Source organism: Macrosteles quadrilineatus, unplaced genomic scaffold (assembly GCF_028750875.1).
Source record: "Macrosteles quadrilineatus isolate MER2022 unplaced genomic scaffold, UCM_ALF_1.0 Scaffold_2__2_contigs__length_208266976, whole genome shotgun sequence".
NCBI lineage: Eukaryota > Metazoa > Arthropoda > Insecta > Hemiptera > Cicadellidae > Macrosteles > Macrosteles quadrilineatus.
Genome location: NW_026542595.1, coordinates 175,627,087 through 175,650,807, shown reverse-complemented (window position 1 = coordinate 175,650,807; position 23,721 = coordinate 175,627,087). Strand labels below are relative to the sequence as shown.

At 37.2% G+C, this 23,721-nt stretch overlaps 1 protein-coding gene across 2 annotated transcripts in view; it reads left to right on the top strand.

Moving 5' to 3' along the window:
• Positions 1-23,721, top strand: part of LOC128986365 (kelch domain-containing protein 1-like) — a 29,302-nt gene extending 5,581 nt beyond the window's left edge. Inside the window, exons 4-11 of one of the 2 annotated variants that reach the window (XM_054406710.1) lie at positions 3,595-3,736; positions 5,469-5,603; positions 6,965-7,046; positions 7,808-7,893; positions 8,488-8,612; positions 9,956-10,119; positions 13,076-13,128; positions 23,438-23,721. In XM_054406710.1, coding sequence (XP_054262685.1) covers positions 3,595-3,736; positions 5,469-5,603; positions 6,965-7,046; positions 7,808-7,893; positions 8,488-8,612; positions 9,956-10,119; positions 13,076-13,128; positions 23,438-23,549 — 899 coding nt within the window. In that variant the 3' untranslated portion in view covers positions 23,550-23,721. The remainder of the gene's footprint in view (positions 1-3,594; positions 3,737-5,468; positions 5,604-6,964; positions 7,047-7,807; positions 7,894-8,487; positions 8,613-9,955; positions 10,120-13,075; positions 13,129-23,437) is intronic. The other variant, XM_054406711.1, reaches the window with a different exon arrangement.

Genomic DNA, 23,721 nt, shown 5'->3' with positions numbered 1-23,721 from the left:
AAATTTTGTACTGTACCTATATTATAATTATTTCAATTCTGAAAAATATGGTATGACTCCTATTTCTGTATAAATTACAGTTCTAAAGTTATTGTAACTAATGTTTTTTTCCTCACAAAAAACTATGAAATAACGGAAAATCAGATTTTCAAAAAAGCCTTTTTGATTGAAATTAGTTTGTTATTGCCCTTATAATCTATATAAATAAAATTCCTTTAAATAAAATAGTACAAGCTCTAATTGCTGTAAAAATTACAGTTGGTTCAAAAGTTATTGCAGCTTTTGTGATGTTCCCTATCAAATATCATAGTTACTCCCATTGCTTACCCATGAAACAGGTTGTCGACAAGCTAATAAGAGAAAGTATTTGTCAGATTGCTGATACCGTTTATTTTTCATTCATCATAATCATATGACTTTAAGTTTTTCCAGCAACTACATGTCAATGAGTAAAATAGCTATTTACCTTACAAGTGTAGTTAGAGCGTTTTTACATCACGGAGGTGAATGTTGTGCAACGAGCGGAAGCGAGTTGCATAATTCACTTAAGTGATGTAAACACGCTCTTGCGTAACGTGTAACGTGCAAGATTTTGCCTGACCCGACAATATACAGGGGGTTACGTACAATATTTTTCATTATCCATTTCACTCATTTTCTAACAGTAACGTTCTTTTACAAACAAAAGCTAGGTTAGGAAAATTCTTTAAAGCATAACAATAAAATTCAAGCACAAAGCTGATTTCTAGAGTTGATTGTTGTTGCCTCCATAGAGGTATACTTTTTTAAGTTGAGCACTCAATGTTATTTAAATGGGTTTCATTACCTCACTCATGAAGTACCTAAAGAAGTTGTTTACATCATGCTTGGGATAGGGAAGTTTAACATGGCGGGTTGGGTAAATATATTTAAACCATCAAAACCAGTTGCATAGAGTAATCCATCCAAGGGTGGTATGTAAAAATCGAATTACAAAACATTTTTGTAGTCCTACATTTCAATACTGAAAATCCTAACACTTAGCTATGAAGCATTCTGTTTACAGAGTTTTCAAGTATGTGACGTGCTTTGCTATCTATCACACACTCTGGTATGTGCCACTTCTGTAGCTGTAAAAAAACCATACTTCATCAGATATACAGATTAGCTTGAGTAAAAAACTACTTTCATTTATTTATTTTGCCTTAGTGTAACTTTTGTTATGATAGAAGTCAATGAAAATATTTGAATCTTCAATATATAAAACCATTTAATAGTCAAATATAAAACATAGGTACATTTTGCCATTGATTAAGGATTATTTCAAATAAAAATCCAGTAGATTTAAAGCAGATTTTACATTTGTAAGATGTTTAAGTTCATATCATCTGACTTTTTAAATCATACAATGTATAAAGAGAATGCATCATACCAAATTCATTATATTGTAGTATTTCAACTTGAAATGAAGAATACAAAGTGACTTAAATAGGTCGAGGTTGATTAAACTAAAAGGACGATCTCGTAGTAATAGCTCAATGTAGTTGTGCCAAATGGTGGACTACAGCCAAGAAAAGCGTTGACAACGCAACTTGTTTGTTTGTTGGACACACTCCATTTTAAACTACTTCAACTACTTTAAAACTATATTTTCCTTATCCCAATTTTACTTGAAAAATTGCAGTACCGGTAGGCTATTTAAAAGTTTTATATCACTGGATTGTTTTTACGAATGACATAAAATTTTCAAATATAATTTGAAGGAAGAAATTATTATTAAAAAGCTTTCTAGACAAGCCAGCAGGACAAGTAGACAAGCCTATTGTAAGTCATGACCAGTTGGCTTTAAAGCAGATTTTTTGGACAGTTAAGAACTTTTGACAATTAATTGACATCTTAGTGTGTGGTACAATATTAATGGTTTTATATCCAACTTTTGGCCGTTAGTAATGATATTTGTATTATCTGTATGGAAAAACAGAATAGTTCACCCCCTCCCCCTTCAAATAAATGGCTATATTTTTGTCAAATTTGGAAATTTTGGTTATTTCATACCGCTATAATCTTGTTAATAAAAACACACACATTATCACCTTCCCTGTAGCACCAAACCTAAGCACTCATTTATAATAATGTTATTTAAAAAGAATATAAATCTGATAATTTTAATGGCATTTACTTCTAATGGAAATCTAGCCAGGTTGGTGGAAATTCACCTAGGGTTGCTGCGGCGCAAGGCTATTAAAAAGAAAAAGAGGTTGCCTCAGTCGCGCGTATGACGTCACCCGCCGACCCAGATCTGTTTACAAATAAATAAATGAAAAACAAACAACAATAACAAAGTACTTGACAGGTGACAGCTGTGTGAATTAAAAGCAGCACCGTCCGGGTCGGCGGGTGACGTCATACGCGCGACTGAGGCAACCTCTTTTTCTTTTTAATAGCCTTGGCTGCGGCGGGGGTATTTAAATGAAACATTATTTAATTTGTACAGCTGTGTCTTAGGAATATGTCGGCCTTAGTCACTAACAAGACTACAAGATTGCACCACTCATCCTACACTCAACCTTTACTGATATTTGGGTTAAAATATGCACATAGTGGCGTCCCCATCTTAAATAATTGATTAATTGAAATAAAAAAATTTCACAAATTATTTACAATATTATCATTGAAAAACTTTTGAAAATTTATTTCTTAAGAAAATCTGAGATCAAAACTGTACTTGACCTAGAATGTGAAATACTTAAACCATTAAGGAAGTGAGACCTACTTTGTTATCAACACGTAAACATCTAAACACTACTTGTGTAACAAACATGTTTGTATATTTACGTAAACATGTGTTTTTCAAAGTACGTAGACTCAGTTGAGAAAGGATTTATAGTTTATAGCCTGCTGCTATCTTGTAAATGACAGTTTATCTCTGTAAGAGTGTGCAATATGTAGTAAAATGATACCCGATTAAGAAATGACTCAATCGAGAGGAACACACCCACATTTGTGGAAACTGATTTAATTTTTTATTTAATCTTACTTACCTAATACATTTTGAGAGCGGCAATGACTGTTTTTACTTGTTATACACAGCTGATTTTTCTACCACCATAATTAACTTACCATAGTATATAGATTAACTTTTTGTTTCTATATATAAAATGTCATTTAGGTTATGTTTGCTTTTTTAAGGCTAAGTTATTTACTTACCCGATGCTAGTGTTTTATAGAAATGCCAACAGGGAAATCAGCTGATTTAGCGAGCGGGAATAAAATTGGAAATTATCTATTTTGCACACTGTTTACAGGTGTGGAAATGTGATAATTTCCATGCAGTGGTAGGAAAGTTGCCATTAGCTGTATGGGCTATTAATTAACAGCTGTGTCTAAGGAATATGTCGGCCTTAGTCACTAACAAGACTACAAGATCGCGCCACTCATCCTACACTCATCTCCATTCATACTTGGCTTAAAATACCTACTTTGTCTGGTCGCCATTTCATTGAAAAGTATAAAAGTATAAAAAGTAGAACTTCCTGTTCTGTATCTGTATAAACATTAGGAGATTTAACAAAGTATCTAACAAAGATCTAACAAATTATTATTTATTGTTTGCAGGTTATCAACACAAGTCAGAAACTGGCACAACCAACCACCTTTACAGACTCAATCTCAAGACAATGGTGTGGACGAGACTAATGCCTAAGGGTGATTTGCCCGTCTGTTGTGATAAGATGGCCGGATGGGTCTACCAGGATAAGTGAGTATATGACTCAACAACGTGAACCAATCACACGTTCACCTAAACAAACAATGTCTGGGGTGGTGTTGACCTTGACTATTGATAAAAGTACTCATTCCTCCCATGTTATACTATGTTGTTGCATTAAGTTTTAGAAAAGAAAGCCACCTTAAATGTACTGATGTAAATTGTTGATTTCTGTTGAATGCTCCAACTTTTTTACAAAGTCAAACTGATAAACTACTGATTATAAGATATGCCAGGATTGTGTAAGTGAAAGTATGCCAAATTGTACTCTTTTATTGCATCTGGTACGTGTCATTGTGTAAGTATAGGAACACAACAATAACATTTCAATTTTAACCCATTTATACTGGAGTTTGTGTTTCTGATAGAATAATTATGTGGCTTTGCGTTATAAATAGCATTACTACGCTAAATACTTGGCAAATGTTTCTTTGAAGGCCCGAAGAAATATTTAAACAGGTTCTTCAGTGTAACCAAATACCCCGTAAAACTCTTCCTTGCATACTCTAAATTTCCTCTAAACTTTTCCTAATCCTCTTCTAAATCATGCGTAAGGTTCACCATTCAATTTTCTTTTTTTACTAACGGGATGCATCCAAGGTTTCCAATTAGGTATTGAGTACAACAGCAAGAAATCTAAATCATCACTGGAATATCGTCCTCCCCTTTATAAAAATCATGGCTGTAGCTCACTATGTTGTTACACGCCATTTTCACAGGACAAAAGTAGTAAAATCACGACGTGTAGGAGGGAAGGGGTAGTCCGCCTGCTTGTGGACTCCTACAGCCGTGTGCATTACAAAAAATCCGTCTTGCAGGAGTCTGTTGTCATGAGTCCATCTGTCACTTTGTGCGCCGCCCTTAAGTCTGATTATTTCAGAAAAAAATAAGAGCCTTGAAGTTATTGCACTTTTAAGTCACCTTGAAGTTAAGTGGTGGTATGATCTATTTTTTTTTAGAGTTGCACTTAAGATAGCAAACTGTCACAAGTGAATGAGCCACAATAACAGTTAAATGATAAGCACCGCCTTTCAAATGCTTCTTGAATGATATCATTTTAATTGGTGCTAGAATAATTGATATCATATTTTCTTTGTTTCAAAGTAGCTTCAAAAAGTTTAAAATTTTCCATAACAGTTTAATTAGTTTATATATTTTATTGAATACTGGCATAATCATATTGTGAAATACTATCTGAGTCTTGTATACACATTTTTTTCAGCTAAAGTACATGCAATAAACAAGAATGTGGAGTGGATAGATGTTGTGCAAAATATGACTCAGTATAATTTGTCTATTTTGAGTTTTTTTACTAGTTTAGTTTTCTCTAACAATGAGCGGTTGCACTTATAGTCATTTTCTCATCATGTTTGATAAATATGTTGGTAATTTAAGGTCTAATGTTGATTAGTTTGTCTACAATATTTTGCCTCGGCTTATCTTTTTATGTAAAACCCATGTCACAATCATTACAAGTAGGCCTACATTGACATTAATTAAGGATTTCAAGAAGAACTTTGTTGGCTTAAACCAATAACCTCTCTGCCTACCCTCCAAGTCATCATGAGTAATCGTCTCATTAGAAGTTTTACCTTGGTGGATAAAGTTCTGACCCAACAACCCTGAAGCATTCTATCTAGACCATTTCGTACTTAAGATGTATTTGCAAGCCATTGTTAACATAATCAAGATCTAAAGCAAATCAACTTGGTATTTTTTCCAGACTTTACTTCTTTGGTGGGTTCGGCCCTGTGCAGAGGTGTCGTTGTGAGTTTCAGATTGTTTTGGAGCCGACGTCAGAACTCTCACCCTGGCCGACGGGGTGGAACAACCAACTGGCTGTTTATAACGTATTGACGTAAGCTGTAAACCTATATTATTTTATTTTTAAATGGTTTTCTATAATAGGTCTTTGTAAAGGGTTTAATATTTTAATGCCAAATGTTGATTTGTAATGCCTACTAAGACCATTCTATACGGGTGTTTTGAATGCTAAAAGAGCATTGTCTACTGTCATGATTGCTATTTCAAAGTGTCCGTTTCTTATTGAAATAAAATGAAATGAATAAGTGCTTTATTCAACAATAAAGTAATATCTACAATCTACATCCAAAAACATAACACTTTGAAACAATGGTTGATTACAACCGTCTGTTTGGTTGGCACAATTTTTTGCCTTCTAAAATGAATATGAGTCTAACAACATTTAGCAGAAAAAGAAATGAAGATTTTTCTATACAATAAATAAAATAATAATAAATCACAATTAGCGTACTCAATTTACAACAAAACATAATTACAGAATTAAGGATATCAGATAAAAGTAAACGTGTTTCAAGGTTTTTTTTCATTTACCCAAAATTTGGAAGTTAAACTCGACTATAAGTTCCCGTCTATATTTCCAAGCTTCCGTAAGGTAGTTTGTAAAGACACGCCAATCCTTCCCGTTCAGATATTGATAATATTCAGCTTCACTCAAAATGTTGCTTCCTAACCAAGACCTTCTAACTTTACCCAAAATTGGACAGACAGCAATGAAGTGAAAGATAGTTTTATACTCTTCAAGATTACATAATGAGCAAATAAAATTTTGTTAGGTCCAGGGTTTATAATTTAAATTTACCAACTCTGCCCTAGCTTTAATCACCCAAGAAATTAGTTCCACTTCGCTGAAGGCAAGTAGGCTCTTAGTTCAAGGTCAACTCGCAATAGTCGTTTGTGATAAACAGATGTCCTAGCTCGGCTTACACATTCATCCTTCCACTTATTTTAATTGCTTCTGCCAGCGATCCAAACTGTTTCGCCAATGCGCTGACATCCTGAGTTTAAAAATTTATTGCTCCCAATGTCTGCACCAAAATATATGTTTTTCAATAATCTGATTTGCTAATATTCTAGGCAATCTATTATTAGGCAAAGATAACACTCCAACTATATAATTTATATTTGTTCTTAAAGTATGGAAACAATCTATCAGCACCTGTCTCTATATATAATTAGGAGTATTAGAAGGCAATCTGAACAATATTTTTATAAACAGATTTGGACGGACACGACAATTTCACTATCTATAAAATCGCACACTTGCGCCCCGTAACAAATTATAGCCTTAACTATTGACTCAAAGCAAACAGTTATGGAAGATATTGGCACATTTTTATTAGTTATCAGTTTTCTTATAGCAAAATAATAATTTTATCAATTTTGTATTGTTTACAGAAATAGTTGGGAGTGGCCTAGATGTAGAGGAACTATTCCAGCTCCTAGAGCCGCACACGCAGCCGCCATATCAAAGAATAAGGTTGGTCCACCTTAAGCTTTAAAATAAATGTGATATTATTTTTACGGTACCACTGTCAGGGAGCAATTTTCTGATCATAGCAGTGGCATGAAACAAATTTTATTAGACTTGACTATACATGTATGTGTGTATATTTTGTCTGATTAGTATCTCTTTCTTTAATTGATAGTAAATGAGTTAAATAAATGGATATCCTTTTCCTGGTTTTGGCAATATGGGCTCTTCACCTCCTCCCATCCCTTCACAGTTGACTCTTCCTACACCTTTATGTAACTATTGTCTTGTCTGTCTCCTGTCCTCTATCACTATCAACTCAATTATCTTAGGAATTATCCCTTCTCACCTGTCCGAAGCATCTTAGGCCCCTTTCATACTATGTGGTGCACGCCGCAAATTAGTGTGATGGCAGTGACAGTGTTGGGAGTGTCAGGCTTACCAACATTAGGATTTCTAACACCTTTAAAAGTTATTTGTAGTGATTATGTTTATTTCAAAGTGTATAAAATATTTTATGTCAATATTTTAGTCATTATTATGGTTTAAAAACTCAATAAACTTAATGGTGCAGGTTTGTTTTGGGGACGGTTTCGTTTTGATTATGTTGATAACACTTGACAACGACAGTCTTTCTTTTTCCATCCTTCCTCTTTAGCTATTCTCAACTACAGTCTCAGTCCTCGGATCTCCTAATTCCTAACCCTAACCTAGAATCTATGTAAAGATAGTATATTTATGATTCATCAATGTGTTTTATGTTACAGGTCTATGTTTTTGGAGGCCGCCTTAGACTGATTAGAAACAATGAACTTCACTGCCTGGACTTGGACACCCTTACATGGAGTGGCAAGTAAGGAATAACAATACATCTTAACTTCCAATGGAATATTTCATACAATTTTACTGCATTAACACTATTGAGATTATTTTAAAGAGAATATTAAGAGGCGGGTTAGGAATTATTTAGAAAAGACAGTTTGATGAGTAATTAAGTTTAGCTAGCTCACTTGAGAAAAAAAGTTTCCAGAGGCTAATAGACATGCAAATAAAAGATTAAAAACATATCAAAGACATATTGTCCTAATACAGGACTTCTTTATAGAATAGGTCAAAGAGATAATGATCTGCAAATTCATTAAATAATTTACTGAGGTTATTATTTTATTTTTGTTTCTGCAATATTGGCATATTTTACGTTGTTTGTGAGGAAACGGTTCAACTCTGGTCTCTATTATGTCAGGAATCCTTACGGTTGGATCCCTCAAAACCACAACCGTTTTACACAGTCTTTGTGTTTTATGTCTGCATATTTCTTACACTCCTTTCCCTGCCTTTGTATCCTATCATGGTTATAAATTATAGGCTAGTATACTTTGTTTCTTGCTAATGGCTTGTTCTATTTTGTTGAGAACAGCAATGTGTAGCTATTTGTCCGTGTTTACAGCCTGACAGGCGCCTCCAAGAGTGAGTGTGGCGTTCCGGAAGGTCGTACTTGGCACACACTAACGTTCATCTCTGACGAGCGAGCTGTCCTTTATGGTGGACTGAGTCAGTACAACGCCGTATTGAGTGAGTTGCAGTCATCAAAATTACCACTGTATTACGGTTAGGTGTTGAATTTAGTATGATTGTGCCTGGTCAAAGTCGATAGTTAACGTAAATCTATTAAGTATACTATCGGGGGAGCGAGCTGGTCTAGTGGTTAGAGCGCGGGACTCCGGTTCCTAGGGTCCCGGGTTCAAATCCCGCCAAATCACCAATGGATTTTATCTAAGTGATAATGCCGTAACCCCTAGGTCTAGCCTGAAGTAATGTGAAAAACAATTCCGGGCTCGTGCCTAGCGTCCTAGGACAAAAAAAAAATCAAGTAGGCCTATACTATCATCTTAAAAATTACCACTAGTAGCCTATACGGTAAGTGTTATGTTAGTATGATTAGTGTTGAAAGACATATTTTATTCTATCCATATGATAGTACAAACACATATAATGCTAATCAGAAGTTTTTTTTTGGTTCAAAACAATTAAGTTCTGCTCATGCCTCGCCACGGTGAGAGAATGCAGAGAAGATATGGTGATTATTTACTGCCTCTTCCAAAGCAAACTGCAGAATGATTGAGCGCTTGTTTTTCATGCTAATTAATTTTATCAATGTAGGGCCTACATGACATGAGGAAAATACTCTACAGATGTGTTTTTTTCCCAGTTGGGACATATAAGGGTCCGTCCAAACTCTATAGTTCTTGTCACTTAAATAATACACAACATTTGTCTGCAACATAGATTTGCTGTGATATATAATACTGAAATAATAAGTAACGAATTGAAACAGAATTCAAAGGTTTGAACACTATCATACATTATGCGAAAAACGTACTTACACTTCCCTTGATGCAATATAAATCTGTGGTAGAATCAATCTATGGAATCTATGGTATGGTTAACTCATGGAAAAGTAAACAAACAAACTAAAAAAACAAATCTAACAGCTGATGTATCTTAATGGTTTTAATGTAATTAAATACAGCCCTTTAACTAAAGTTCCTGTCTTAGGAAAGGGTTTATAAAAAAACTGAGATTTTTCGGGGAATTTTCACATTAAGATCTTTTGTTGAAGTATGCAGTTGATAGGTGTACGGCTTACAGTTATTTCAAAAGTTCAAATCCATCCTAGCTTTATATATAGATTTGTGATTTTATCACAATTTTTTGTTATATTCTTGTCAGTGTCACTTAATTCTCCTAATCATTTCTCCAACTGTGAAGTTTTGTTGTTGTTGTTAAAATGGAAATTATGGCAACAATTTTCATTATTTTAAATATAAATAGTGTACAATCATCATTACCTTTTTAACACTCATTAAGCATCATACATCAGCTGTTAGGCAGCCATTAACACTTGAAACTGACAGGTGATTGCTGGACCTTGGAAGTGAGCAGTACGTCGGCACGATGGCACAAACGGAACGACTGCCGCCCACTACTCTGGCATCGAGCAATATTCTCCCGCGACACCAACGAACTGCTGATACAGGGCGGACTCAAACGGTCCATTGTTGCCACGGTTACATGGAGAGTGAGTCTATTGTTGGAGAGAAAACTTGTCTCGGAAAACCAAAGTTTCAGTTTACGTCAACAAAAGAAGGGTTGTTTTATTTCTTGTCTTTTGTTGTTTTTACCTTCCTTGGTGAATTCCTTAGATTTTTTCATTTGTTTATCACTGTTAGTGTTAGGAGACTGATTGTTGTAGAGGTCAAAGAACCTTAACATATTCAATCAATTTTTCTTGCAAATGGTCCTAATTATACATCATAATCAATTTGCTCCTTTCACTATATATCAATTATTATTTATATTTTGATTTTTCCCTTTGCAAGAAAAGTTTTTTTTTTATTTTGAGAGGTTCCCAAGGATTCTGAGTCACCTGAAAATCTGCTGCCTACAATTATAAACTGTTTACCTAGTCTTCTTTGTTAATCACATTTTTATACCTAAACAATTAATTGTTGGCTTGTACAGTGGGTATTAAGTATCTATTTGTTTAGTCCCATATGTTATCATGCTAAGGTGCATTTTCTGTGTCAGTTCTCAAGTAGCATTAATCCCTTTACCAATTTTCCAAACCATAATTTTCATGTTAAAAACATTCAAACACTTTCAACACATTACTCACTAGAATTGGTTTTAAGACTTGAAGCTGAATGATATGTCAGTAAAAGTGTATGTCTGTCAAATTTAAACTAATTGTTTTAAACCTTGTTTGTTTTTGCCCAGCCTGACATATTTTCCTTGTCCAGATGATTGTTGGCAAATGATCGTTGAGGACGACCGAGTTCGTTGGGTTGAGCACGAGCTACGGTACGACCACGGGGAACCTCGGTGTGACCACGTCGCATGTTACTTTGAGCCAAATCTCATTCTCCACTCGGGTCTTACGCAGCCGTTTTACAACACTCGTCTTTTCCTCGCTGTAAACTGAGCCTTTGGTTTTCTGATTAACACTGTGTGATGTCTGTGCCCAGTGGTTTACTAGCTGTCTTGCCTTTAATGCTTTGACTAACATGTTTCACTGTTAACTAATTGTAAATAAGCAGCCATACAAACATAAATGGCTTTTAGGCCTCGCCTATAGCTTAGAAACAAAGCATTATTTGCCCAAAAACATTAAGCCCTGAGAAATTTTTCCACAGAATTTATTCATAGTACATACGCTCATAAAAAATTACAGAGTTTTCAAACTTTATTTTTGGTAGAGTTGACTTTTTAATGTGTTTGAATTCTGTGCAATGTTTTATAGTTGAAGGTATATAAATGTTTGAATTTGCTATGGTGTGAAAATAATATCACTATTCACTACTACATTTAAACTTTACCAAGAGTTTGTCAACATTTGTTGTTAGGTGTAGTGATTAAACTCTTTGTTTTTTCCAGTTTGTTTTGTGGCTTCAATATTTTACATCATAGGTGTTGACTTGAGTGCAAAACGTTTGACCTGCAGACGAAGGTTCAGATCCAAATAATCACTCATTGTTTTTTGTAATTGATAGAACTTTTATAACAGTAGAACCCCTCGTATTTGACCATGGCGGGATTAGATATTGAGAGGAGCAAAAAACTATTTTTTTTCTATGATTTACTCACATAGACAATGTTTGCAATTTAACGTGAATGCTGAAAACGTTCTCGATTTCACGGTACACGCAGATCATCAGGCTGATAAAAATGTCATGTCACTCAAGTTGAGGTCGTCGGTAAACATAAAAACACACTCATACAACACGAAACACGAAAATACGGAATAACATTGCTAGCTACTGGCCAGTACAGGACACTACGACGCGGCACGGGTAGTTGCGTGGTCATGACTCTATGACTCACCTACAAAACCTAAAACCTAACTCATGAAAAATCGGATTAAAAAAAACTACATGGCCAATTTTGATTCAAATTGTGTGCATGTTAAAAATCCAACTCATTTAAATGAAAACTAAACTAACAAATAGTTTGCTACTAGAGTTTTAAAGGAAAATTGTCCATTTAAATTGGGTTAAAAGTTTGATTCAAACGCTTAAATTCCCATAAATTTAAAGAAGTGTAGGGGGCACCCCTTCCCTCCCCGCATTATAAACATAACTATGGGTTAGCCCCCAGACCTTCCGGCATGGGTTAAACAACGAATTTGGGGGGGATTCTGCGACGTGAGCTTTGGGGGGGATGGGCACCCCTGGAAACCGGTCGCATAAGACGACAACAATCGGATCACTGACGGACAGGTAATATAAACCATTTTTATGCAGATTATAATCAGGTTTTCCCAGTGAAATTGAAAACTCCCGCATTATTCACGACTCATTGTCGTAAAGAAAGGCTGGTAAGTGGACTTTCAAGTCAAATTAAAATTAAAATGGTTTATTCAGCCATTAAACACTACAGTAATAGGCTTTGTCTAATATACATAATTCAATTAGGTTAAATAAAAATACAATACATCAGAGTTTGGTTAGCAATAAAATCTAACCATGCCAATAGTCTGAACTTGTTCTGCATTATCGCCCTAGATAGGAAACAAATATGTCGGACACTAATTCGGATATCCCGAAGAGTCGGTTATAACAAAGTGGATATGAGGGCAGCTACTGTATGTTAAGTTTCAAAGCATATCTTAAACAGTAATTCCACTTAGTTAATTCCTCCAAGGGCGATAGGTCCACCACTGAGACATGATGATTCCATGGTAGAAGAGAGAGTTACTTCCCCCTGTTGTAGTAGCCTAACCTGCCTCCCTAAACCTTCTGCTTGTGGTACTTTGACGACCTCACCCAAATAAAATCTGCCACATTCATCCCACCTGCAACAACAGTTTTTGCTCCAGATGATTCTGTGTTCCAGATTGTTTAACAATTAGCGAGGATCATACCCTCTGTTCGGATTTTGAATTAAAGTGTCATTGCAAGCAAAACATTGAAGTTAGGATTTTATAGTATTTGCCTACTATTGTATGTTTTTGTAATCATTTTCCAATATTGTTTCAGGACCATGCGTATGAACTGCTGATACTGCCATTTGCACCTAAATCACTTTTTAGGTAAGTTTCACATAGCTCAGCACGCATAGCTGTCTAAGAGACCGGGTTTGTACTTTTTTGTGTAAAAATTATATTTGTTGGTTGTCGATATTGTCAGCCTTTACTGTGCACAACACACCACATTCCAAGAACACTGTGACCTACTTTTTGCCATCCTTCGCCTCCTCATTTCAGTCTAGTGACAGCTTTTTGTCATGTGCTGGTCGATTCCACCAGTTAACTGACTTAGTGGGCTTCCTTGCACTGATTATAGCACACCAAGTAGCTAATTGCTGCATTTACTTATTTTTGCCACACTCACTTTTTTTTGCTCTCCAGTATTCCAATCAAACAACACAAAACAGTGTAATTTTATTAGGCACGTAATACAAGTACGCTTGAAAATAAGTTTAATGTTTAAAATAAGGCAACACTTGCTACAACTAAATACTACGACTACAATCAGATGGTGCAGCATTCCTCATTTCCTTCAACCCTTGTGTTGGGGGCGTAATGGGTGAAAATGAAAATAATTAATAACTCGAAGGACCAGAACTAATTAATAGTTCAAGAGAAAAATAATTAAATTATAGAAAATGGCGAATCTGCAATTTGAAGGGCACTGAGGTCCCGAGATGGAATAAAATGTCTTGTGAGGGGCAAATGAGATTAGTTTTAGAGTCTAATTAAAACACACACAAAACTTTAAGGTTGTACCTTGAGTCCAATTATCCAAAGGTGGAGAGTATGGCAGCGGCGTCGTCTATGGTGGAGCGATGGCGGATGGCGGAGTCCTTAGACCGAGTGCTTCTGTTTTGTAGAATTTTGGAGAACGCAACGCACCCAAGTTCATGATCACAAAGAGCTCACTAATACGCGGAAGTCGCGGTGAAAACGTACGGAAAGTCTAGAAGTAATACACGGACGCGCACACACTGTCTTGAGGTTTGATTGGTTTGAAGAGTCTGAAAGCACTAGATCACAATTTAAGTAATTTAATCACAAACAAAAGGGGGAAATTAAAATGTATATATAGTTAAATGTACTATAGAGGAGAGGGAGGCCAGATATAATTAATCTATAGCCTAAAAATACGTTTAAGAGAGGTAAAATGGGCAATTAATGTCCCGAGATACGAGAAACGGAATACACCGTGAGTTATGGACGCCGACCGTGGACAGACAGACGCCGATCGCCGGCTTCACACTTTGAAAAATGCAATTGCGGTTTAGAGGGGTCTAGGAATTCGATGGCCAATAGGAAATGCGATTGAAGCAAACACGGCGTCAGGTGATTCATGGGTATGTAGTACAGGAAAATAGGCCTTACTGTGGCGGGAAATTCGAGCAGGCTTAGCAATCTCATTTGAATATTGAAAGCGGGAGTCTATTTACAATAAATTGTTACTGAGACTAAATAATATTACAATAAATGTGGTGATTTATATACACATTAGCATGATTAATTAACCAGTGACTTAATTAACATAATGATTAATTTCTAAATACTCTAAAAATATGAATACCGAACATTCCGGCCCCCTTGAAGCATTACAGCTTCAACAGACAATTAATTAAAAAACACAAGAGCAAACGTAAACCACACTTAAATCTAATATGTACATAGAGTAGGTTTCTTGGACTTAGTCTTCATTGCATGGCAGAGGGAAGACCTTGTGAACAGGCCGTGTGAAAGTCCCAGAAGCTGTCTTCACTGTGACGACTCGAACTGTTCCATCAGCGCCAGGGTGAGTGGAGACGATGCGTCCAAGAGGCCAGGTGAGTGGAGGTGAATTGGAGTGAATGAGCACCAAGTCTCCGGTCTTCAAATTCTCATGAGGGGTGGTCCACTTGGATCGCTGCTGGAGGGAGTGGAGATATTCAAGCTGCCAACGCCTCCAGATACGCTGGTGAAAAGCCTGGACAAGCTGCCACTGACGAAGACGATTGAAGGGCACTTCAGACAGGTGAGGTTCCGGCAGGGCAACTAATGGAGCTCCGATGAGGAAATGTCCAGGGGTCAGCACAGAAATTTCGGAAGGGTCTGAACTAAGAGCTGTAAGAGGGCGCGAGTTTAGCATTGCCTCTACTTGAATGGACAAAGTTTGAAATTGGGTTAAAGTTAAAATGGTTTCACCAATTACCCGTTTCAGATGGTATTTTGCACTTTTAACGGCACTTTCCCATAAGCCACCTTGATGAGGTGCAGAGGGGGGGTTGAAATGGAAGTTAATTCCTTTGGGGGTGGTGAAATGAACAATTTTGTCCTGCGAATCAGGTGTAAGGATGGTTTCACGGATTACCTTGCGTAATTCCGAGTTTGCACCAACAAAGTTGGTTCCGCAGTCAGAATACAGATCGGAACAGAGTCCGCGTCTCGACACAAAACGTGTGAGAGCGGCAATGAAGCCTGAGGTGGTAAGATCGGTGACTACCTCTATATGAATAGCTTTGGTAGCCATGCAGATAAAAATACACAAATAGACCTTAATCTGTCTAAGAGCTTTGAGACTGCAAACGCGAACACTAAATGGTCCGGCGTAATCTACGCCTGTAGATGAGAATGGACGAGTAGGATTGACCCGATGAGCAGGTAAATCACCCATTAGAGGGATTTTGTTTCGTGGTTTATTTTTAAAGCACACAAGACACTTAAATATGCGCGAGCGGATAACGCTCCTGGCCGATAGAATCCACACTTTTCGGGCGAGTAGTGATTGAGTTAGTTGCGGACCTGAGTGCAAGTGTACCTGGTGGTAAAAGTCTATAAGCAAATTCACTACAGTATGAGACTTGGGTAGAACAATAGGGTGACGTATGTCATGAGCAAGCGAACAATGTGACAATCGGCCACCGACGCGTATGAGGCCATTAGGGTCGAGGAAGGGGGTGAGTTTCTGTAATTGTGCAGAACATATTGAGCCTTTGTTCAATAATTTAATATCCGCACTGAAATGGAGTTTTTGCACTAGTTTAAAAATTGTCACTTCCGCTAGATTTAATTCACTGAGTTTTAAGTGTCCAGAGAGTTTGTTTTTAGACCTGGAATAGTTTATGAATCGTAGTACATAAGCTAGCACACGGGTTAGTTTCAACCAAGATGAATATTTAGACAATAAGTCCCATTCCGAAGGGGCGACTGTTGCACTAAGTACACTAAGAGGAGTTTCTTTAATTTCGTCCGTGGGAGTGAGTTCAGACGGCGAAAAACATGAGGGGGGCCAGTTGGCCGCAGGGAGCTGTAACCATGGTGGGCCAGTCCACCATAAGGGATGGTCAATGAGAGATGAGGCTAGAATTCCTCGTGAGGCACAATCAGCGGGGTTTTCCGTCCCTTTTATGTGCCGCCACTGATAACTGGGAATGATTTCTTGCACTTGGGCTACACGATTAGCCACAAAGGTCTTTAGTCTGTATGGAGGGGTTTGTAGCCAAGTAAGAACTACAGATGAGTCACTCCACAATACAGTGGTATTCATAGTAAGAGAGTTAAATTGTTTTTCACAATAATGCACTAGTTTTGATAAGAGGTGAGCTGCACACAATTCCAAGCGGGGTAAAGTTACCTTTTTTAACGGGGCAACACGAGTCTTAGACAATATTTGTTTCACAATGACTGTTTTGTCACTAAATTCACACCGGAAATACACTACAGCGGCATAACCGCATTCCGATGCATCACAGAAACCGTGAAGCTCGATTTTAGATGAGTGGGCGAGCGGAAATGCTCGGGGGATCTTAATTTGACCGAGGTGGTCTTTAGTGTTACTAGTGAACACATGCCACTTATGTGCGAGATCAGAAGGGAGAGGGTCGTCCCAATCAAGACCTTGAGTCCATAGTAATTGCATGAAGCATTTTGCTACCATGATTAATGGGGACAAAAATCCACAGGGGTCATATAGTTTGGCAATAAAGCTGAGCACGGAGCGCTTTGTCAGCTTTTCAGACGGGGGGTTGAAAGCGTAACAGAAACAGTCTTCTTCAGGAGACCAATGGAGACCTAGGATGGAGTACTGGGGAAGCTGAGCGTCTTGCAGGAAACTTGGAGTCTCTAGATGTTCCGAAGGAAATTTTTCTAGAAGAGCAGAGGAGTTGGAGGCCCACTTGCGAAGTTCAAAGCCACCACGATGTAGAAGTTGGATAAGTTGGTCCTGTAGTTCAAGAGCAGCCTCAACGGAGTCAGCACCCGTGATAATGTCGTCCACGTAGGTGTGATGACGTAGAGAGTGAGAAGCCTGAGGGAAGGCATCACCTTCGTCTTCCGCTAACTGCATTAAAGTTTTAATAGCAAGGTAGGGGGAGCTGTTCATGCCGTAGGTGACGGTAGTAAGTTGAAACGTAGAGATTTCCTTTGAAGGGTCGTCACGCCACAGAATCAGTTGAAACTTTTGATCGTCAGGGTGCACTTGTATTTGGCGGTACATTTGCCGAATGTCACATGAAAACACAATTTTATGAGAGCGGAAGTTCAAAATTACGTCACAAATGTCAGTTTGTAATTTACGTCCTGTCAAAAGAATATCGTTTAAGGAGTGACCGGAACTGGTTTTGCTACTGGCGTCAAACACTGTCCTTAAATTGGTCGTGCTAGAGTCCTTCAGTACCCCATGATGAGGTAGGAAGTAGTGTGGGTGTATGTCTTCAACAAAATCTAGTTTTGTCATATGGCCGAGAGTTTGATATTCAGACATGAACGTCTTATACAAGTGTGAAAAATGGGGTTGAGCTTTAAATTTCTGCTCAATAGACAACAAGCGCTTTTCAGCAATGGGCCTAGATTGGCCTAGAATGGAGGGGTCCGTCTTGAACGGAAGTCGCACAACATAACGACCTGATTGATCACGAGAGTGTGATTTTTTATAGTATTCATCACAAAGAAGCTCTTCCTGTGACTTAACCTGGAAGTGAGGGGGTTCCTCCTGTTGCCAAAAACGTTGCAGGGAAGAGTGTAGTGAATTATCACTAACAGAGAGAAGAGAGATCGCAAAACCTGACACGGGTTCCGAGTTAGTTGCACAGGGAGCTTTACCCATCAGAATAAAGCCAAGATGAGTACCTATCGCATGAGGCATGTGCGTGCCGAGGGAGTAACTTTCATGAGTCCAGAGGAGGGGTAGCAGAGAACTACCTATAAGCACGTCAATGCCACCAGGCAAGTGAAAAGTAGGATCAGCTAGAACATAGGGCTTGATTTTTGTTAGCACTTCCGGTGATATAGGGGAGCGAGGTAAGTCGACGGAAATCTTATCAAGAATATGGAATTGATGGTCAGTGGCTATTACTCGACCTGAGAGAGTTTCAAGATTCAAGTAAGTTGACCCTTTAGTACAGGAAGCCATTTGAGAAAGACCAGATATTTTGAGTTGAGAAGACTGGCGTTTTATATTCAGGAGATTCGCAGCGCGTTCTGAGAGCAGATCACACATACTGCCAGTATCTAGTAGAGCACGAAACACATGAGAGATACCCTGAGGGGAAGTCAACTTGACCAAGGCGGTGCCGAGTAATACAGTATAATTACCCGAAGTCGTACATGAGTTATTTTGGGCAGAATAATTGCTTACATCCGCGACAGTGGCGGAGATAGAGGCTTGTGAATTAACATCACCAGTCTGAGTGTGAGATGGACCTGAAGTGGTCGGGGAGGTGCATTGACCTTGAGGTCGAAAAGACATCTGAGAGGTTTGATTATTATCACCAAGGTGTAAGAGAGAGTGGTGTCGCTGTTTACATGTGCGACAAGTGAACTGAGAGCGGCATTCTTTGGAGCTATGTTCACCCAAGCAAGAAAAACAACGATTATGTTTTTTAACAATGGCGTGTCGCTCTCGAGGAGATTTATTTTGAAATACGTCACAAGTGTAAACTTTGTGATCATTTTTGTTACAAACAAAACATTTGTTATAGACAGGACTATTTTTAGTCTGAGAGCTATGAGAGGGGGGAGCATTAGATCTCGAAGTAGCTACCATGGCTAGGCCTACGTCAGACCGGAAATGCACCTTTTTTGGTATGGTTTTGTGAGGTGAAGGTTGAACGCTTCTGTGGGCCGATGACATGTAATGTATGTTAGCATCTTCTGTCTGCGAACATTCTTGGTTAAGAAATTTTATTATTTCACCAATTTCTGGTAATGAATGAGTAACTGGATCTTCGGTTTGACTGGAACGGAACGATTCAAGTTTTTTACGTAGTTCCTGGTCCATTTTACGCAAAAGGAGTGCGGACAATAGGGGGTTGTTGTCACTAACGTCACAATTTAATGCCTTAAGAGCTTGTGTGTGTTCCGTAAACAGGTTTACAAATTGGCGCAAACCTTTGAGTGAAGTTGCCGTAATGTTTGGCAGGTCCAACAATTGGTTAAGATGCAATGATTGCAATCTTCGATTGTTGTGATATCTGTCACGTAACAATTCATAGGCGACTAGATAATTAGGAGCGGTGAGATTTAAACTCCTTATTAAATTGAGAGGCTCTCCATTTAAGACAGAGAGTAAGTACTGGAATTTCATAACAGAGGATAATGAAGCATTACGGTGGATTGCAGTGTCAAAAAGATTGATAAAACTTGTCCACGTTAATGGATCGCCAGAGAATTTTTGTAAGTCCAGTTTAGGTAATCGTACTTGTGAGCTTGGATGAGTTTCTGAAACAGAAAACGATTCACTGAACGCGGAAGGGGTTTTTGGTGGTTCTGAGGGAACCAGGGTTTCAATCGTAGCTTGAATGTGAGAGAACATGTCTTCAATAGCATCTTGATCATTGGAAAGAGTCTTATCATCGATCCCTTCATCTTCCAGAACGAAGGCACGTTGAAGGTTATTTTCAAATTCACTGCGTTTCTTTTTTATTTCCAACGCGTAAGCGGATAATTTCTTAAGTTGTAATGGTGTTAGAGGGTCGATTTGAGTTGATAACTCATCTACTGTAGCCTTAAGTTTTTCAAAACGTGATTTAATCAGCGCCGTAGAACGGGTGTAGATTGCGGACTTAAAATCAGATGCTTTAGGAGGCATTGTGAAGTGTTCACTTGAAAGTATTCACACGAAAATGGAAGTTGTGGGTACACAAAAGGCTTGTAGCTAGGCCTATGAATGGTATTAGCTTAACAATGTAGTAATTAATTGTCCGCTGAATAATATAGAGATAAAATATTATAAATATCTAAAACATATATCCACCTACTTTGTAGCTTAATTGAGGCAAATAGTGAAAAACACTAAGTTATTAACACGTTAAATAGCAATAAAATATTTTTAAATGAGTGTGGCAGGTTTAATTCGATTTTCAAACTATAAATCAACAATTGAGCTTAGTTGAAAGTATTCAAGTACGGTAATAATAATGCACAATAAAACAAGAGATATGATAGAACAAATGAATGAGTCACATGAAAGTTCACCGTTATTTACAAAAATAATAAATGGATCTAAATAAGTTTAATGAGAGTAGGCCTCATTAATGAAACAGTGTAGAATAATCCTTAGTAAACAAGAATTGCAACATAAAGAGTAAGTTATTACCCTAATAAATGAGAAAGGAACATAAAATTATAACCATCAATGAAATATGAATCACAATACAAATACGCTAGCTAACAGTTTTGTTTATATGTACAACACTAGTAATAAGAACCAGTAAAAACGGTTATTTTGAACTATTTATTAAAATGTTAATTGACAAGATAAAATTACCTTAAATATAATATCGCACGTTTGTCAACCAAAATTACAGAGATGAACTAATTTAACTTTACTTCATTTAAAATCAAAATTCAGAAAGCATAAACAATGTTAAATAACAATGACAAATTATTGTTTATTTAGTATGATATTCAAAAGAGCAATATTGTTTCAAAGAATAATAGTAAATACCTAATAATAACCTAATAGTTGGTTATTAATAATATCAATCAACCTTATTACACAATACACCTTAAATGAGAAATTGTAAACAACAACAAACGCTGTACAGTGAGTGACAGTTGAGATATGCGTCTACTACTAGTGTCGGCCGTCTGCACGCGACTAAATCCCGCAACTAAAACTAAATCCCGTTTTCGGGATAAAAAGCCAAGTAGGGAAAAATTGTCTACTACTAGAGAGAACAGCAAATTGTACATGATTGTGACCTGCGCAGACGCGCGAGTGGAGAGAGATTGCTAAACCACGCCCACGAACGGAACGAACGCGAGCCGATATTTTACCAATATGGCGAAAATTGAAAATTGCAGATCGCTAAAAATATGGTTGATGATGAAAATTGGCTGAAATTAATTACCACAGGACTTTAGACAATGAATCCGGCTCGAAGGACCAAATGTTGGGGGCGTAATGGGTGAAAATGAAAATAATTAATAACTCGAAGGACCAGAACTAATTAATAGTTCAAGAGAAAAATAATTAAATTATAGAAAATGGCGAATCTGCAATTTGAAGGGCACTGAGGTCCCGAGATGGAATAAAATGTCTTGTGAGGGGCAAATGAGATTAGTTTTAGAGTCTAATTAAAACACACACAAAACTTTAAGGTTGTACCTTGAGTCCAATTATCCAAAGGTGGAGAGTATGGCAGCGGCGTCGTCTATGGTGGAGCGATGGCGGATGGCGGAGTCCTTAGACCGAGTGCTTCTGTTTTGTAGAATTTTGGAGAACGCAACGCACCCAAGTTCATGATCACAAAGAGCTCACTAATACGCGGAAGTCGCGGTGAAAACGTACGGAAAGTCTAGAAGTAATACACGGACGCGCACACACTGTCTTGAGGTTTGATTGGTTTGAAGAGTCTGAAAGCACTAGATCACAATTTAAGTAATTTAATCACAAACAAAAGGGGGAAATTAAAATGTATATATAGTTAAATGTACTATAGAGGAGAGGGAGGCCAGATATAATTAATCTATAGCCTAAAAATACGTTTAAGAGAGGTAAAATGGGCAATTAATGTCCCGAGATACGAGAAACGGAATACACCGTGAGTTATGGACGCCGACCGTGGACAGACAGACGCCGATCGCCGGCTTCACACTTTGAAAAATGCAATTGCGGTTTAGAGGGGTCTAGGAATTCGATGGCCAATAGGAAATGCGATTGAAGCAAACACGGCGTCAGGTGATTCATGGGTATGTAGTACAGGAAAATAGGCCTTACTGTGGCGGGAAATTCGAGCAGGCTTAGCAATCTCATTTGAATATTGAAAGCGGGAGTCTATTTACAATAAATTGTTACTGAGACTAAATAATATTACAATAAATGTGGTGATTTATATACACATTAGCATGATTAATTAACCAGTGACTTAATTAACATAATGATTAATTTCTAAATACTCTAAAAATATGAATACCGAACACCTTGGATTTAACCTAACCTAAAAACGTGTTGTATAGTGTATAAAAAAGACTAATTATTTAAATGCTTTATAATTATTGAGGAGAAAAGAAGGATAACTAACTCACCTTGTAACTGTAAGAAACATATAATGTGTAACGCGAGTGCAAAGTGCCTTTGCTGCACTCGAGAAACTTTCCACACCAAATAACTATTGAGGCATTATTGAGCTATATGAGAAACGGTTTCAACTAAACAAACAATGCAAGGTGTATGATTCTGTTACATCTCTCCATTTGTATTTTATATCATCTTAATCATATTCAGATGGTTGTAAATTCAATTTTCAAACCATTTTTACGATTTGGATGAATTAAAATTTAGTGCTTACTGAAATATGGGTTTTTTAACTTTTTGATAAAAAACAGAATTTTTAAAATTTTAATTAATAAATGCCGGTACTCCAGTCCCATCTTTAAATTCTCTAAGGGCCCTCCACTTCTTTCTTGTCTTCCTTAGACACACGTGGCCCTTAATGTTTCACAGATGGTTTTAACCCTTATCCAGTTCATCACTAAACTGTAAGGTTTCTTCCATTGCTCTGAGCAATGTCTGAGACTCTTTGCCTAGCATTCCATCCACAAAAGTGATTAGAGGGGTGAAAGAAGTGTTTCTTGTTTCTGTTAACTAGTTTTAAGAATTTTCTCTTCTTCTATCTTTCTGTATTTTCCAGTACTTTTTCGTATGGGAGGATTGAGTACGATGGAGCAACAGTGTCAACGACACGTACATTGATTAATGCTTCCATTTGAACCTCCCATACACCCGGCAATGGTTATTTATAATTAATCTGAAACAGAAATGTAACTTTATTTGTTCTTTATTGTAAAATCACTTATATTCGTTGTGCCTAAACCATCATTGCTTTAAATATTAGCGTTACAAGTTAACAGTGATTTTGACATCCGCAATCATCAGTGTATATGTTGTCTGTTTCAGACTGAGTTTAGACGTAGTTTGCAAGTATCCGAAATATCTCCAAGCAGAGTTTCCTTCTCTTCCACTTCATCTACAGTCAGTGATCGCATCTCGCCTGAATAATCCGTCCTAGCCTGACTTCACGCTGTTTACAATTTTGTACTGATAGTTCTTAAATTAGCCGTTGTCTTAATGGAGGTTTCACGATAACTATCGCTTACGGTATTAGCTGCATGACATGCAGTGGTTGAGTTTTGTTAATCAATTGCTTCAAGCGTAAAAATTCAAGTTTTCACAATTTAGAT